The 13,571-nt window shown below is 46.0% G+C and overlaps 1 protein-coding gene across 3 annotated transcripts in view; it reads right to left on the bottom strand.

Annotated features, from left to right (window-relative positions):
• Positions 1-7,555: 7,555 nt before the first annotated feature.
• SCAF11 (SR-related CTD associated factor 11) overlaps positions 7,556-13,571 on the bottom strand; it is a 48,459-nt gene continuing 42,443 nt past the window's right edge. For all 3 annotated transcript variants that reach the window (XM_063323096.1, XM_063323097.1, XM_063323095.1), the window contains exons 12-15: positions 12,022-12,365; positions 9,265-9,483; positions 8,707-8,826; positions 7,556-8,332 (exon numbers count right to left, since the gene is read on the bottom strand). In XM_063323096.1, the coding sequence (XP_063179166.1) occupies positions 8,204-8,332; positions 8,707-8,826; positions 9,265-9,483; positions 12,022-12,365 (812 nt within the window). In that variant the 3' untranslated portion in view covers positions 7,556-8,203. The remainder of the gene's footprint in view (positions 8,333-8,706; positions 8,827-9,264; positions 9,484-12,021; positions 12,366-13,571) is intronic.

The raw sequence follows: 13,571 nt of genomic DNA, 5'->3' as shown, positions 1-13,571 counted from the left end.
CACGATTATATTATACTAATTTCAGTTTAGGTACGTATTTTAAATAAGAAAATCTTGTATATACAGTTCAAGCTCTTCTTTTGAAGTGTTTCTCAGTATAGTAGGGATGCTAATGGCATCTCTTGCCAGAATAAACCTTACTCCTCAATCAGCAGCCTGACTTTAGAGGTTGTTAAGTTATCAGCACAGTAACAGAGCGCTTTTCCCTGTGGTCTGATCTCCACTGAAAACTATTGCAACAGCCTTGCCTGGAAGGAGAAAAAGCATTAACAATTGTTCACCTTTAAATTGGGCTCTTTCCCCTATTAATTTACGCTTGGCTTTGTTTGATGATACACTTCCCGGTGTTTCTTCTGTAGTGTGTGATGGCAGGGCTGGAGCGCGCAGCCGTCAGTGCTAATTACTGCCTGCCTAGCTACGGTTTGGGGCGAAGCACCTCCTAGATGCAAATCTCTGTATTACTACTAAAAATAGTTTGGTTTCAGGTTTTTTTTTTCCAGCTTGGAAGGGGTGGTAGCCCGGCGGGAGAAGCACTCGGAGCACGTGGTGAGGTTTGAGTTGAGTTCACATCGCTGCCGAAGGTCTCCTCCGTGGCTTGCAGCAAGTCACGGCGCGTGGAGCTCTCTCATCTGCTGTAACACGGGCATCGTGGTGCTGCCCTGCCCTGCCCTGTGGGAAGACACATCAGCAGTTTGTTGTGGCACGATGACGTGCAACAGCTTGGGATACCCGTCATCATCCCGTCGCGCTCTTTCTCCCTCTGCCTTTCCTACCGGCTGGTTGTTGGGCTGCCAGTCGTTCCTTGCACGGGTGGCTGCGGAGAGCTCTGTGGCTGGTGTCCTTTGCCTCGCTGGGTGACGCCATGCGTGCGCAGACCGCAGAGAGGTGAAGGTTGTGGAGCCGAAAAGTTGCCCCGTGTCCTTCTGCGCGGACTCGGGGCTGCAGCTCGCCAGGGGTGGGTGGACTTGGGTAGCTGGATGCGTGGGGCGAGGGGGGTTTGAGTTCACAGGGGCCGTTTTCGAGTGACGGAGAAATCAAGGCTGGTTGTTATAAGTTATCACCAGTTTGTTTGTGGTGTTTCCGGCAAGATGGCAATAAGTTCTTAAATTACGGGGACTTCAAACCCATCCTCAGTCGGTTTTATTAGCCTGCTGGTTTTCGCATGGTTGTATCACGACTTACCGTTTCTCACAACGTCGTTGCTGTTTGTGCCGTGGTAAGTTAACTGGAGGGTAATCTGAGCCAATTAAAAAAGCTGATTGCTTTTTACCTCAGGTGAAAGGAAATGCATTGTTAGAGTGACAAAAATCTCATCAAGATGAATCACGTTAAGGTCTGCCTGCTGCTCCTGTGCTGGGTGGCTTCTGGACAGCTGTGGTAAGGTCGCCTTTCAGTACCTTTCAGGTGGATTTGCCGCAAACTGCCTTCTGAGAGGGTTTGCTGGTTTTGTTGTTTTGGGCATTTTCAAGTCCATGTGTCCACAGGTAACTTGCTCTCCTGGCCAAGAGTAAAGTTTTCCGATACCCACATGTCCGCTCGTTCCTTGTCTTTGAGCAGGGCTCTCTGTGTTCATGTTGTTTAGGGTGGAGTTACGGGGTGAATCATAAAGTATGAAACGAGTCCTCCAGGATGGGAGGTTGTACCCTCATCCCAGTTCTGCTGCTGGCCTCGGTGGCCTCCTCACTGGCCCAGGGCCTTAGGAAGGTTCACTGGAGCTCAGTCTCGTTGCCAGCCCCGGGTGAAGGGAGCAGGAAGGGCGGAAGGAGGCCAGTACTTCTTGCTTTTTCTTTTGGAATAAAATCCAAGAAACAGGGAGCCTGCACCGTTACAAAAGTTAACGATGTGATTATGTCATTCCGTAAGGTGTCATCAGGGTAATGCAGAAGTGGGGTGGGCGCTGGCCTGGCTGCGTCTCCCAGTGCTCCTCAGACGGGACGTGACCGTCACAACCCGAGAGCTCTGTCACCGCGGCGCGCCGGTGGGGCTGTCCTCCCTGCGTCACCTGGGGTCGGTGGGGTTTAGAAGGGTCACAGCTTCAAATCTCACTTCTGCCATAAGCCTCTGTGAAGTCTTGGCCAGCTGACCCGCGGCTCACCCCGTAGTAAAATCCCCAGTGCATCAAAAATTTAATCCACTTGCCACAACGCGTGGAACACAAGGTGCCCGTGCTGCCTGGTCGTGTTTTGTATTCACCCCGGTCACAAGTATGGCTGTACATTTATCAGAACTTTTAAAATCTAAATAGCGTTGGGATGCCCTGTAGGAACTGCCCTGGGACACCAGGCTGGAGCTGACGGCTTGGCCAGATCTCGTGTCTCCAAGATGTCGTGTTTTCAGGGGGAACATCTTAGAGTTTATCAGTCTGATGTGGTCATTTAACCGCCAGCTGCCACGCGGTGGTAATTAACGAGGACTGAGGAAGCCGAGTGTGTGACAGCCTTTGCTCCTCGGTGCTCTCTAGTGACAGGGTTCCTTCTGGGTGCCCTGGGGCTTCGTGCCCGCAGGCAGCACCGGGGACCCCGGCCATCCGAGGAGGAGCTCCGCTCACCTCCTGGCCGGGGGCAGAGCGAGCCAGCGGTCAGCGACCTGACAAACGTCTGCACCGCAAATACCTGCACGTCAGGCGGAGAGGAAAAAAAGGCAGCAACGTTCCTGTCTCCTGGTAGAGGAGCCCCACATTTTTGTAACAGGCTCCGGAATTTATGGGTAAACTCTGACTTCCAAGAGTTGTTCTTTTCTGCCGTCCCGCCTGCCGTTGCACCCGGGCGTCTGGGAAAGCCTGGCTATTTGTGATTGATGCTCCTCACCAAACATTCAGTGGCTGTAGGTTTAGCATCTGCAATGCTTCAGGATTAATTACGCGACAACCTGCTACCAAAATTCCTTGGGTTTGGCTCCTGCCATAATTTTTCTCTGTGCTGGATTCCACTCTGGGTGTGATTGTTCACCGTGTGTAATGAGCATCTCCCGCGTCGCTCCAGTCCCGGGCGTTTGCTGCACAAACAGACGGTGAACACGAAGAGCAGGTGGACAGTTACGGTTGGTGTGTGACACTCTGGGAGGAGTCAGGAATATTGGGAACGAAACAGTCAAGTTTGAGCCAAGTTCCCTATCCCAGCCCGTGCCCTCTCACAGCTTCAGCTCCTTTTCCGTAAGTAGTTACCGGTGATTTTAGTTTTGTGGGGTTTTTTTGATCTCTAGGTTAGTGATAGTTTTTAATCTCCGTAGACGCTCCGTTATTTTGAAAGCTGCTGCATCTGTTACATACTCTTTAATTACTGATATTGGTTATCAGCTACTTTACTGTCCTTACTCTTGTCTCTACTTTTTTAATAATCTATCAATTAATATGAATATTGTAATACTTAATAATAATGAAAAACTTGCCAGCATAGTTTCTAACTGATAATAACAACTAATTCAAAAGGTGCAAGTCCACCTTTGGAACCAACATATTTGTTTTACGCGCTGATGTGTTACAATGTTTGAGATGTGGCTTCTGGGGGAAAAAAAAACCCAAACCCTGTTTTTGGCAGCCCAATATCTCCACAGCAAAAGTGAGTAAAGATTTCAAGGCGCTGCTTGCAGAGGTGGGATCCAGAAAGGCTGTAGCTGCGTAAACCGAGCCACGCTGGCACTTGCTCAGCAAAAATTACAACTCTTGACTAATGGGCTACTTCTGCCCCTGCTGTTTGTCCCCACGGGCGGCTCCTCTTCCCGCGCTCGGGGCCGGCTCACACTCAGAGACGTTTGTGTCCTGGTGGTGCCACCACTGCTCAGATCCACACTGAGATGTCCCTCCTCCCTCCAGCGTGCTCCATGCAGTGATGGCCCTCTGAGGACACCAGCAGATGGGTCTCTGGACACGCAAGTCACTGGATTGGCAATGCATGGAACTCCTCACCTGATCACGTGCGGGTATTTGCAGGACACAGCTTGTTTTTTTTGGTTTTTTTTTTTTTTTTTTTTCCACAAAAAAAAATATTTTTGCAAAAAATCAACTTTTGTGTGGGGCATGTGGCAAACTGCAGGTGGAGGCCGAGGGGGACGCGTCAGACATAGCGTAAGTCAAGCTGATGTACTGAAAAGCCCTTTGCAACAACAGGTGAAGTGACTTTTTTGGGGTTTAATTTTTTTTTTTTTTTTTTTTTTTTTCTGTTCAGCTGCTTGAAAAAGGTGCATGACCCAAGCAGGCGTATGGAAATAAGACTGGCTTACAACTCCGGCAGTGAGCTTTTAATTAACCGCAGTTGGTTGGTTTAAATGGCTTTCCTCTTCGAGACTTTTTCCTTGGAAATTGTGTCTTTCGGCAGGTCTGCCCTCAGCCTCCGATGCAGTCAGCTTAACTCTGTCTCCACCTACTTGAGGTCACGTCACGCTCAGCACGACTGAGGAAACCCTTCCTGGCTCAGTCCCACCTGCCCGGCCTCACCAGACTATCACAGCTGCAGGACGTGCCCCCGGGGGCTTCTTTGTCCTTCTGGAGGCTCGGCCTCAAGGAAGTGACACCTCTGAGCCTCCCTCTCCCAGTGAACACCCTCTCCAAGGCCTTTGAGATTGGACCTTAATTTCCCCCCTTGCTCCGCGAAGTGGTGTGCTCTTTCCTAAGACCACACGCCCCCTCTATTAGGACACCTTCAGTGAACACAGAACTAAGCCACCACCTGAGCAGCACCAGGGTAAGTCTGTCCTTTCCCACCCTGGAGGTCATCACCCAGCCACGCCAACCCGGAACGAGCAAGGCTTCTTTGAATTCCACAGCGCGGCCACCAGCGCCTTTGAAGGACAGCAGGCTCTGGCACAGCTTGTGCCTGCATTACCACCGGCGGGACCTCGTGGCAGTTAATCCTAGAGGGTTAATCCTAGAAAGTAAAGTGAGGCCTGGAACAGAGCTCCCAGGGAAGGCAGGCCACCACGCGCTCAATTCCCAATGGGCTATTTCCAGTGAAGCCCACTGCTCTGGTGCGTACTTCTAGTGTGTAGGACGTGGCCTAGTTGGTTTGAGTCCTGCCCTTGTTTGAGTCCTGCCCAGGCAGCAGATGATAAGCCACGTTTTGCGCACCCCAGCACCTACGGTCCTCACCGCAGCACTTGCCCTCAATGGATATTCCAACCCCGCCTGGAGGCGTTCCTGTGCAGCCTGCTCTGGGTGACCCTGCTCTGGCTGGGGGTTGGACTAGATGATCTCCAGAGGTCCCTTCCCACCCCTGCAATTCTGCGATTCCGCATTTTTGCAGCGGGGCAGGGTGAAGACAGACTCGCCGAAAACAAACAAGATGTAAAAGGAGGGGGCAGAGCCCCGACAACACAGAACAAGATGAAATGTGCACACGTACAAAAGAAACAGCGCGTAGATTGCTTTCTGAATGAAACCACTGGAGCCAGAATCACTGGAGACCAAACACGGACTACTGCCAGCTTAGTGAAAAGAATTTATTAGAAACTGTTAAGCACTACACAAAACTAGTTTTTAGAGTATTTTTTTTCAGTAGACAGCACTCCAGCCTTATGCTACAAACACCGTATCGTGGACTTTGGACAGTCACCGCGCTCCTAAGAGCCATCGTTAGGATGAGACGTTGGAGCAGCGCGCACAGTGAGACAGCGGGAGGAGCGCAAGGAAAACCCTTGTGATTTGCGGAAGCTCCCAGAAGGTAACACAGTTTCGTACTTGTTTTCCTCGAGGCCGCCTGGATGGAAGGAATTACCAACAGCCGCGAGGCGTGAAGGGGCTCCGCGTCCCCGTCACTTCACCTTCAGCGCTAGTGCATGGTGGGACTTTCAGTACAAGGAGTTTCAATAAATAGAAATACAGTTTTCATACTATTTTAACAAAAGCCATGACTCCATGCCTTCTCGGGCAGTCACACCAACACAGCCCTTACTGCTTTTCAGGAAAAACAGGAGAGTCTACGTATTAAGGCAATGCATTTCTTTTTTAATTCGACATAGAAATTGTAACGAACTGCATATTTTCTGCTAAGTTCTGACGTATTTCATCGTAAAAAATAAAAAGTTACTGATCACGTGCTACTCTATCCCATATTCTTCATTACGTTTTGAAATACAGTGGAGCATCACTATAGTCACTGCCCCAACAACGTGGCAGCAAGTGACAGCTGATCTTCCAGCCAGGAGCTGCAAAACAAGGAACGAATGACCCTTTTCCCAGTTTAAATCCTCCATTGGTCCTTCCCACCCAATTTCCACCTCTCCTCTGAAACGAAAAGAACCAAACCAAACCCCCACGAAACATTTATCTGTCTCCTGAAAGGAGCTTTATAGCAAGGCTCAACTGTATAGAGTAAAAAGATATAAAAAGTCATTAAAATCCAGGAAGTCAGAGAAGGAAAATGTAATAAAAATAAGTACGCATGGCGTGATAAACCAGGACAGACATAGCAATTTGCTACAACATTTTTTTTCAAAAAGTGCTAACCCATTTTAGCTTAAAATAGTTCCAGAGTTCATACAAATTGCCACCACACTGTAAAACTGAGTATTTTGGAAAAATCTAAAACCTGGCTTGGCTGTAGAAAATGTATTATATCTGTTTCTAATATACATAGTATTTTTTCTTTAGGCACACAAAAATAAATATAGACAGTCAAATGCTTCATTAAGTCTGTAGAAAGCTATAGTTAAAACCAAGTGAGCAAGTGTTGTGATAAACATCACGGTTTTTTTACACATCTCTCTCTAATCACGTGTGTGTACAGGGGCGTATGCCCCTTATTCCATCCTCAGGCTTCTGCAAAAGCTACTTGTGGGGTAAGACACTGTTTTCTGCCAAGAACAGTTGATTTGGGAACTACTGGCTACCAAGAGAGAATTTCTCAGAAAATCTGATTGATACTTCCTGTCAAAAATGGGTTATTTGTGCTTTTGGGCCAGGAGCCCTCAGCCGGAGCAGAGGCCAGGCTGAGCCGACAGCGGAGGTTGTTCCACAGGGCAGGGCTGAGATTTTAACAGCCGAGAGTAAGGGAACAACTCTTGCTATCTCACAGTACGGCTCCCTTCTCCACGCAGCTCCGGAAGGATTCTTTCCCTAAGGAATGGGCGGTGATGAGAGTGTTTCAGCAGCTCTCCCCGCTGCTGCCGCAGTGAAAGCGGTTTTACCCCAGCACCTCCAGCGACCCCACACCTGCTGGCGGGACCTCTGGTCACCTCCCTGCATAAAGGCGCTCGGGGACGTAGAAGAGCTGTGGCACCCGACTCGGGATCACGCCCATTCCATGATACCCGTCTGGTGATCCGCGCTACAGGCCCTAGTTAACGAAGAAAAGTATTACGCAGCTACGATTGGCACAACTGGCAGTCTTTGACCAACTGGGAGCCCAGTAACAAATCCCAGCTTTCTTGATTTTACTGGAAGAAGAAACTGGTTTCTGTTTCTGAACGTCCAGTTCTCCCCTCTGAATTCCCTACCGGCTGAGGGCAGGGAGAGACACGAGCCGTGGCTGTCAGCGTGTGCTGCCGGAGGGCTTTCAGCACGTAAAAACTATTCAAGTTCATCCCACTATCTTGAAACAAACGGAAAAAGGTCACAAACAAAACCAAGCAGCATAATTTTTATTTGGTGTTACAACAGACACGCAGCGCCCGCGGGGCTGGGCACTGCATTTTACTGTTTATGATTTTTTCCTTTTTAAAAATCTAAACAGTTCTTCTGTTCAGACAACTCCATGTGCTTTTCCTTTTTTTTTTTTTTTTATATACACATTGTGACCCCTGCATTCAGCCTGTCCAGTTAACGCTAGAAATATTTGTCAAGGCAATACATTATTTTATCTTTGCTATAATTAGGGAGAAATCAAAAGAAAAAAATTTTACTTTAATCTGACCGATTACATGTACTGTACATACCTGTTCCAAAACCAATGTACTCAGACAGAAGTTTCTAATTTAATGCACTCTGTTATTCAAGTCAAAATGCTGTACATCTAAGTATCCACACAATCGTACATTCCTAACGATTCTTCTTTACACCTTTATTTTTTTTTTTAGACATCTGTTTTTAAAAAGGAATAAAGAAGTTGCCCTGTAGATCTATATTTCTTTAGAACAAAACATTATATACTACATTGAAAAATAATTTTATCAAAACCAGATTCAAATCACTGTCATGTACAATTTTCAGTTAACGGTTCATGTTGAAATTGCACTTTGCAGGTAGAATAAAATTAAAAACTGAAAACACGTTCTATTTCCTTTCACAGGAGACTGCCTCTTCGGGATTTTTCTTCCGTGAATGTTTGTATTTGTCTACATACGCTTTCACTAGATTCGCCACTTTTGCAGAATTAACTTCTCCGCTCTTGCTATGACAAACCTACAATAGTTTTAAAGGGAAAAAAAACAAACGTTTGAAACATTTCTGTTGATTTACCACTGGCTCACATTATTTCTTTATCTTCCCAACACCCCAGGTTTCTCTGTCTCAGGCAGAATACCTTGGAAACCTCCTAGTACTTCCCAGCCGCTCCTCAAGTATTTCCCAATTCCCATTCAAATCTTTCAAACAAAAAGCAAGTCATGTTCCAAGGAGCTGAGAAAGCTCTCGTGGATGGAGAAACACCAAAGTATTTTTGCTTTTCCTGCTCCCCCTCCCAGCAACTACCAGTTGCTCCCACAAGATTCAGAAACCCACCCCGAGCCCCAGCCCAGCTTCAGCGTTTTGCATTTCAGATAAACACATCAACTTACTTTATCTACAGCTTTCCGCACAATTTCTTTATATTCTTCCTTAGTGATGTCTTTATTTTGGTAGAAAGGCTTAATAGCTAGTTTGACCTCTTGTGCCGCTTTTTCTTGAATTAACAATTTCTGATGGAAAAAACAAACCTGAGTTTTATTTTTCAGTGCCTGCCTACGTGTCTTTTTATCAATTGCAAATTAAAACTTCACAGATCAAAGTTACTGCAGAAGACTAGGAAAGCAGCCTCCCCCTCCCCTCGCTCACATTTCAGCTCCCGTGCGAGCTGCCTGGGATTTACTAGGAACAGAACGTTGTCCCACGGCAACTTCTTATTCATAATGGTGCTGCTTTAAAGAAAACCACATTAAAAAGCGTCAGCTTGCTCATTTATGTCCTACAGCCGCCGTGAAAGTATCACATACACGACGGTATTAAATATATTACACTGAAGGGGTACTATTGTAGTTTGTTATTTTTTAGCATCTCATTTTTTTTTTATATGTAACATACATATAAGTGTATCTGTATAAAACCATGTAGGTATGGACTCTGAACTTTGAACTTGCCTGGTCCTTCTTCGAGCTATCTGCGCTGGCTTCCACTGTTACGCTTGCTTTGTTTTCTCCCAATTTTACAGCTGCATTAGAGCTTTTGATGTGACTTGACGACGTTGCGTTACCCGAGCTTGGTCCCTGAACTGTTCCCACGCCTCCCAGGACTGCTGTTGGAGCAGGCAAGGCTGGAGCACTCATGTTATTACTTACATGAGCAGCATTTGGAATACCCTGTTTTAAAAAGTTATCGGTAGTTAATACATTGTCCTTCAGTACGGCAACGTGCCTTTCTAGAAGTCTCAGCAGCTCTAGAAAGAGCATCGATACTACATGCTTTGGTTCGTTAGCTGGTTTCCACACTGCCCATTATTATGGAAGGTACACACATTATGTCAGATCAACTCAAAGGAAAAAAAAATAAATTAATATAAAGCTTGAAAAGTAAGGCATCCTCCATGTCACCCCTGTGGTTGCCAGATTCTGGCTCCGATCCCGCTGATAGAGCAAACAAAGCATTCTGGGAACAGGCAGGGAGGGTGTTCGCACAAGGGAAGGAAGCTTACGGCTCCAGAACCTCTCTACGTGCCACAGGAGAGCGTAAGCCCTGCTTTGTAAAGCAGAGTAACATTTTTTTTTTTTTTCAAAATCAGCACCTAAACACACATATAAAACGTTACCTTAAAGCACACTTGCATTCATTCATGCATCATAACGATGTTGCTTTGAAAACATTGATTTTCATGTTTGTTATCAGCTTGAACTTGCGTATGACTTTCAAATGTAAACACGCCTACAAGCCTACTCCAGGCTAGAGGTGAAAGGCCGGCTGAAGCACCAGGATCTGGTCCTCAAGGAAAAGCCGTTTTTTGTACATTCCCCAACATCACCAAAAGACCATGGGCACTGTTGACATTTTGGAATTGAGAAATTAAGTAGCTCTCAGACCTCAGACAGAGGTCATTCCTAGCAAAAGCCAAGACGACATCCTCCCGACATGTTCTGGCAGGCTACCCTAAATGCTGCTTCGTTGCAGGTAATCACCACTACTTTTTTTTCACATCTGCATTTATCCAGACGGAAGATAATGAAACTGGAATTTGAGCTCCTTGGAAAGGACACAGATATCGAGCTGTTATAATCAGTATGCTAACGCTCGCCAGTGCGCCCTCTTCACCTTCCTTTCAAGAGGACGGGCGGGTGGAGCCCCGCAGTATTCACTAACTTGTATTGTGCTACCGCCAAGGGCTCGGTCAATAAAAGCTCAACGCAAAAGCAGCAGCAGCTCCCGAGAGCATTCAGGTTCCCGGACACCATTCCACAAAAGCAGGTCAAAGCAACAAATACAACAGGGGCTTTACTAACAACCAACTGTATTTTAGAGCAATACACAGTCTTTATAGGAAGGTATTTATTGCTGCACTAGATACTGTATTTCGGAGAGGTTTGTCACCTACGTTCTGACTTCTTTTTAGAGATTAAAGCTACTGAATTTCCAATTGCAAAAATATTTTAATTACAGACAGCAGGCATTAATCAGATCAGCAAGCAATCTACCAGCATTTTAGTTCCAAGAGTACCTTACTGTTTTATCTTGCAGAGTATGAAAGTATTTCATCTGGCCCGTAACCCCACCCAGTATTTCCCACAGTACTTAACTCCTTTTGTTAAGTTAATGAATATGAATGGATAACAGCAGCTGAAAGTGAAAGGATGCAGGTAATTTATCAGTTCGCCTCAAATCTTTAGAGATGATGCATGAAAACAGAGGGTTAGAAATCATTGTTCTAGGACATCACTTTTCCAACCTGGAATGCAGGGGAAAGAGTTTTAGGTCAGAGCAGACAGCCTGCAACAGGAGACAAGCCCAAACCTCAGTCAACCTCCCCAAGGGCCCTTTACGCCTCACAGGTGCAGCGATACATCTCCCCGCAGGGCCGTGCATTCTCCCGGAGGTTGTTCATATTCCGTTCCCTGATATAAAAGCTCTTAATATAAACAGCTGGCTACAGGAGGAGCTCGCACACACAAAGGCTGTTTTAAGATACCTTGAGAGGCACACAAAGATGGTGTGATCTGCCCCAAGCATGGCAGAGTCTTTTTCAAACTGGAGAAATGAAGTGGGAGTTAGGTCTCAAAAGGGCACGCAAAAACAGGAGAATCAGGCAAGAAAAGAAAGCTTGGAAATTATTAACAAAAAAGCTCAAAAGATTAAGCAGAATAGAAAATGTGTATGTGTGGGGAAGCCACTGAGATACTGACAGCTGGAGAATGGAAGCGTGGAAGCAATGGGTGCCATGCAGTACTTGGTATCTTTCTTCTGCTGATACACCCCATGGGATTAAACTGCAACAGAGAGGTTGGGGCCACTTCCTACATGCTGCTGAAAGGGGACTCAAGCATTCCCTAAAGCTTAAAAATCAGGTTTTGAAGGGGAAAACTTAGCTTTGGAAACGGGGCACTTCTAAGAAGAAAAAGGTAACAGACAACATTCATGGAATTTTTCAGCGTTCCATTACCTGGTGGAACACTTTGTTACCACAAACCCCCAGTTATGGTGTTGTGTATTATGATTTAAAAGGTCTAGCTCCAAAATAATTCATATCCTCATGGATACTTCCAGTTTAAATTTGGTGGGGGGTGGAAGAAGCCAGGCAAGAGAGAAAGAAACTGCGAGCACAAATTTATCAAGACTATGGTATTCCATAGAAGAAACCCTTAAACTGGTATTCCTTTGATACTGCTCTTGCCATGGCTTCTGGTAAAGCGTACCTGCAGTTGTTTTCCATCCTGCTGGGGAGCAATGTAGCTGACTTGTTGAGATGGTGGGGGTGGAGGTGGAGGCGGAGGTAATCCCTGAGACAAATTAGTGGGAGCAGCTACCTGTATGAGAGGCACTCCGGTAGGGAGATGCATGGGCATTGGAGGGTGGATGTTGAATGGATTTCGTTGCATATTCATCATGGGAGGAGGGACACCCACTGGATACGGAAAGATATTCATAGGTTGGTGCTGCGCGTTCACTTGTGGCATTACATTCATCTGTTGCTGCATCATATTCATTGGTAACTGCGAACCGTCACTTTGCTGGCTGCCTTGGTCTTTGAGGTTTGGATCTATCAAAAGAAAAACCAGACAGTACATGAAGTAGAAAATTCATACTTTATAAAGTAGAAGTGGAGCCAGGTGTCTAAACTCTTCATGAAGTATGGAGTATCAAAAAGCTGTCTATCATCTGCATGTTTTAAAGATATTGCACAGCGTTATTACACTCATCACCAGACACATCACAGAGCCAAACGCTAGTTTCTGAGCTTAGAAAGTTCAGGTTACTATGGAAGCCTGCATTTTGAATTTCTATTTTCTCTACTTGTTCCCACAGCACAGCTAATAAATTACGGCATCACAATGAAAGAGTAATTCTCCCCCACAGAGCAGGAAGACAACGTAACCTATCCAGCTTCTGCCATTGCAGGTGGTTAGTCACACGTTAGCACACGTGCAGTGCTCTGCTCTCCTTCGCCTGAGTCACACACGCTCACTGTAGCCGTTTCTGCTAACTATAGAAATACTCTGCTGATTGTTTTTTTTTTTTTTCTCCTGAATAATAAATCATCCTCAACCAATTTCAAAGATGTTCATATTTTGGAAAGAGTTGTCCAAAAACCCTGTAACAGTACAACAGGTAAAGCCTAGAAGTAAAAATGACCTCTTGGGGTGGCGATTCTTTAAAAAAATTGCTCTCTCACCTTATCTTCAACAGAAGGCAAAAAGCTGAAGTCTAGATACAAGCAGCAGACCTTCCAAAAGTCAAGGAATTAGTTCTGAGAAACAGCTGATGGGTTATAATTAAAATATCCTTCCCTTAGAATCCCTTCCTTGAGGAACCCGGTCACCTAATTCCCACAGATTGGGATTTAAACCCTTGTGCCTCACCCCAAATCACCTTTCTTAAAGATCAAGGGATAACAGAATCACTGGAAGGGACCTATCGAGACCATCTAGTCCAACCCCTCCCCCGGCTCAAGCAGAGTCAGCAAAAGCAGGTTGCCCAGGACCATGTCATGATGCCAACCTAGCCTGATTTATCCAGTTTTGGGAGATCACTGTACTATTCTCAGCTGAATTCACGTTCCAAAAGTGAACATAACAGTGTGACTGGTCCAGAACTACGTGAAATAAAGTCTGCAAATCACAAAATACTTTCAATTAAAGGTTTGATAAATTTTGCCAGCAGCAGACTGAAGATTGACAAAGTTGCCTCAAAACTAAGAAGCCATCGATGCAGTTGTCTCTGAAGAGAGGGAGAAAACCGCTGCGTA

This window comes from Chroicocephalus ridibundus, chromosome 1, assembly GCF_963924245.1.
Source record: "Chroicocephalus ridibundus chromosome 1, bChrRid1.1, whole genome shotgun sequence".
NCBI classification, from domain to species: domain Eukaryota; kingdom Metazoa; phylum Chordata; class Aves; order Charadriiformes; family Laridae; genus Chroicocephalus; species Chroicocephalus ridibundus.
This window is presented reverse-complemented; position numbering and strand designations above follow the sequence as displayed.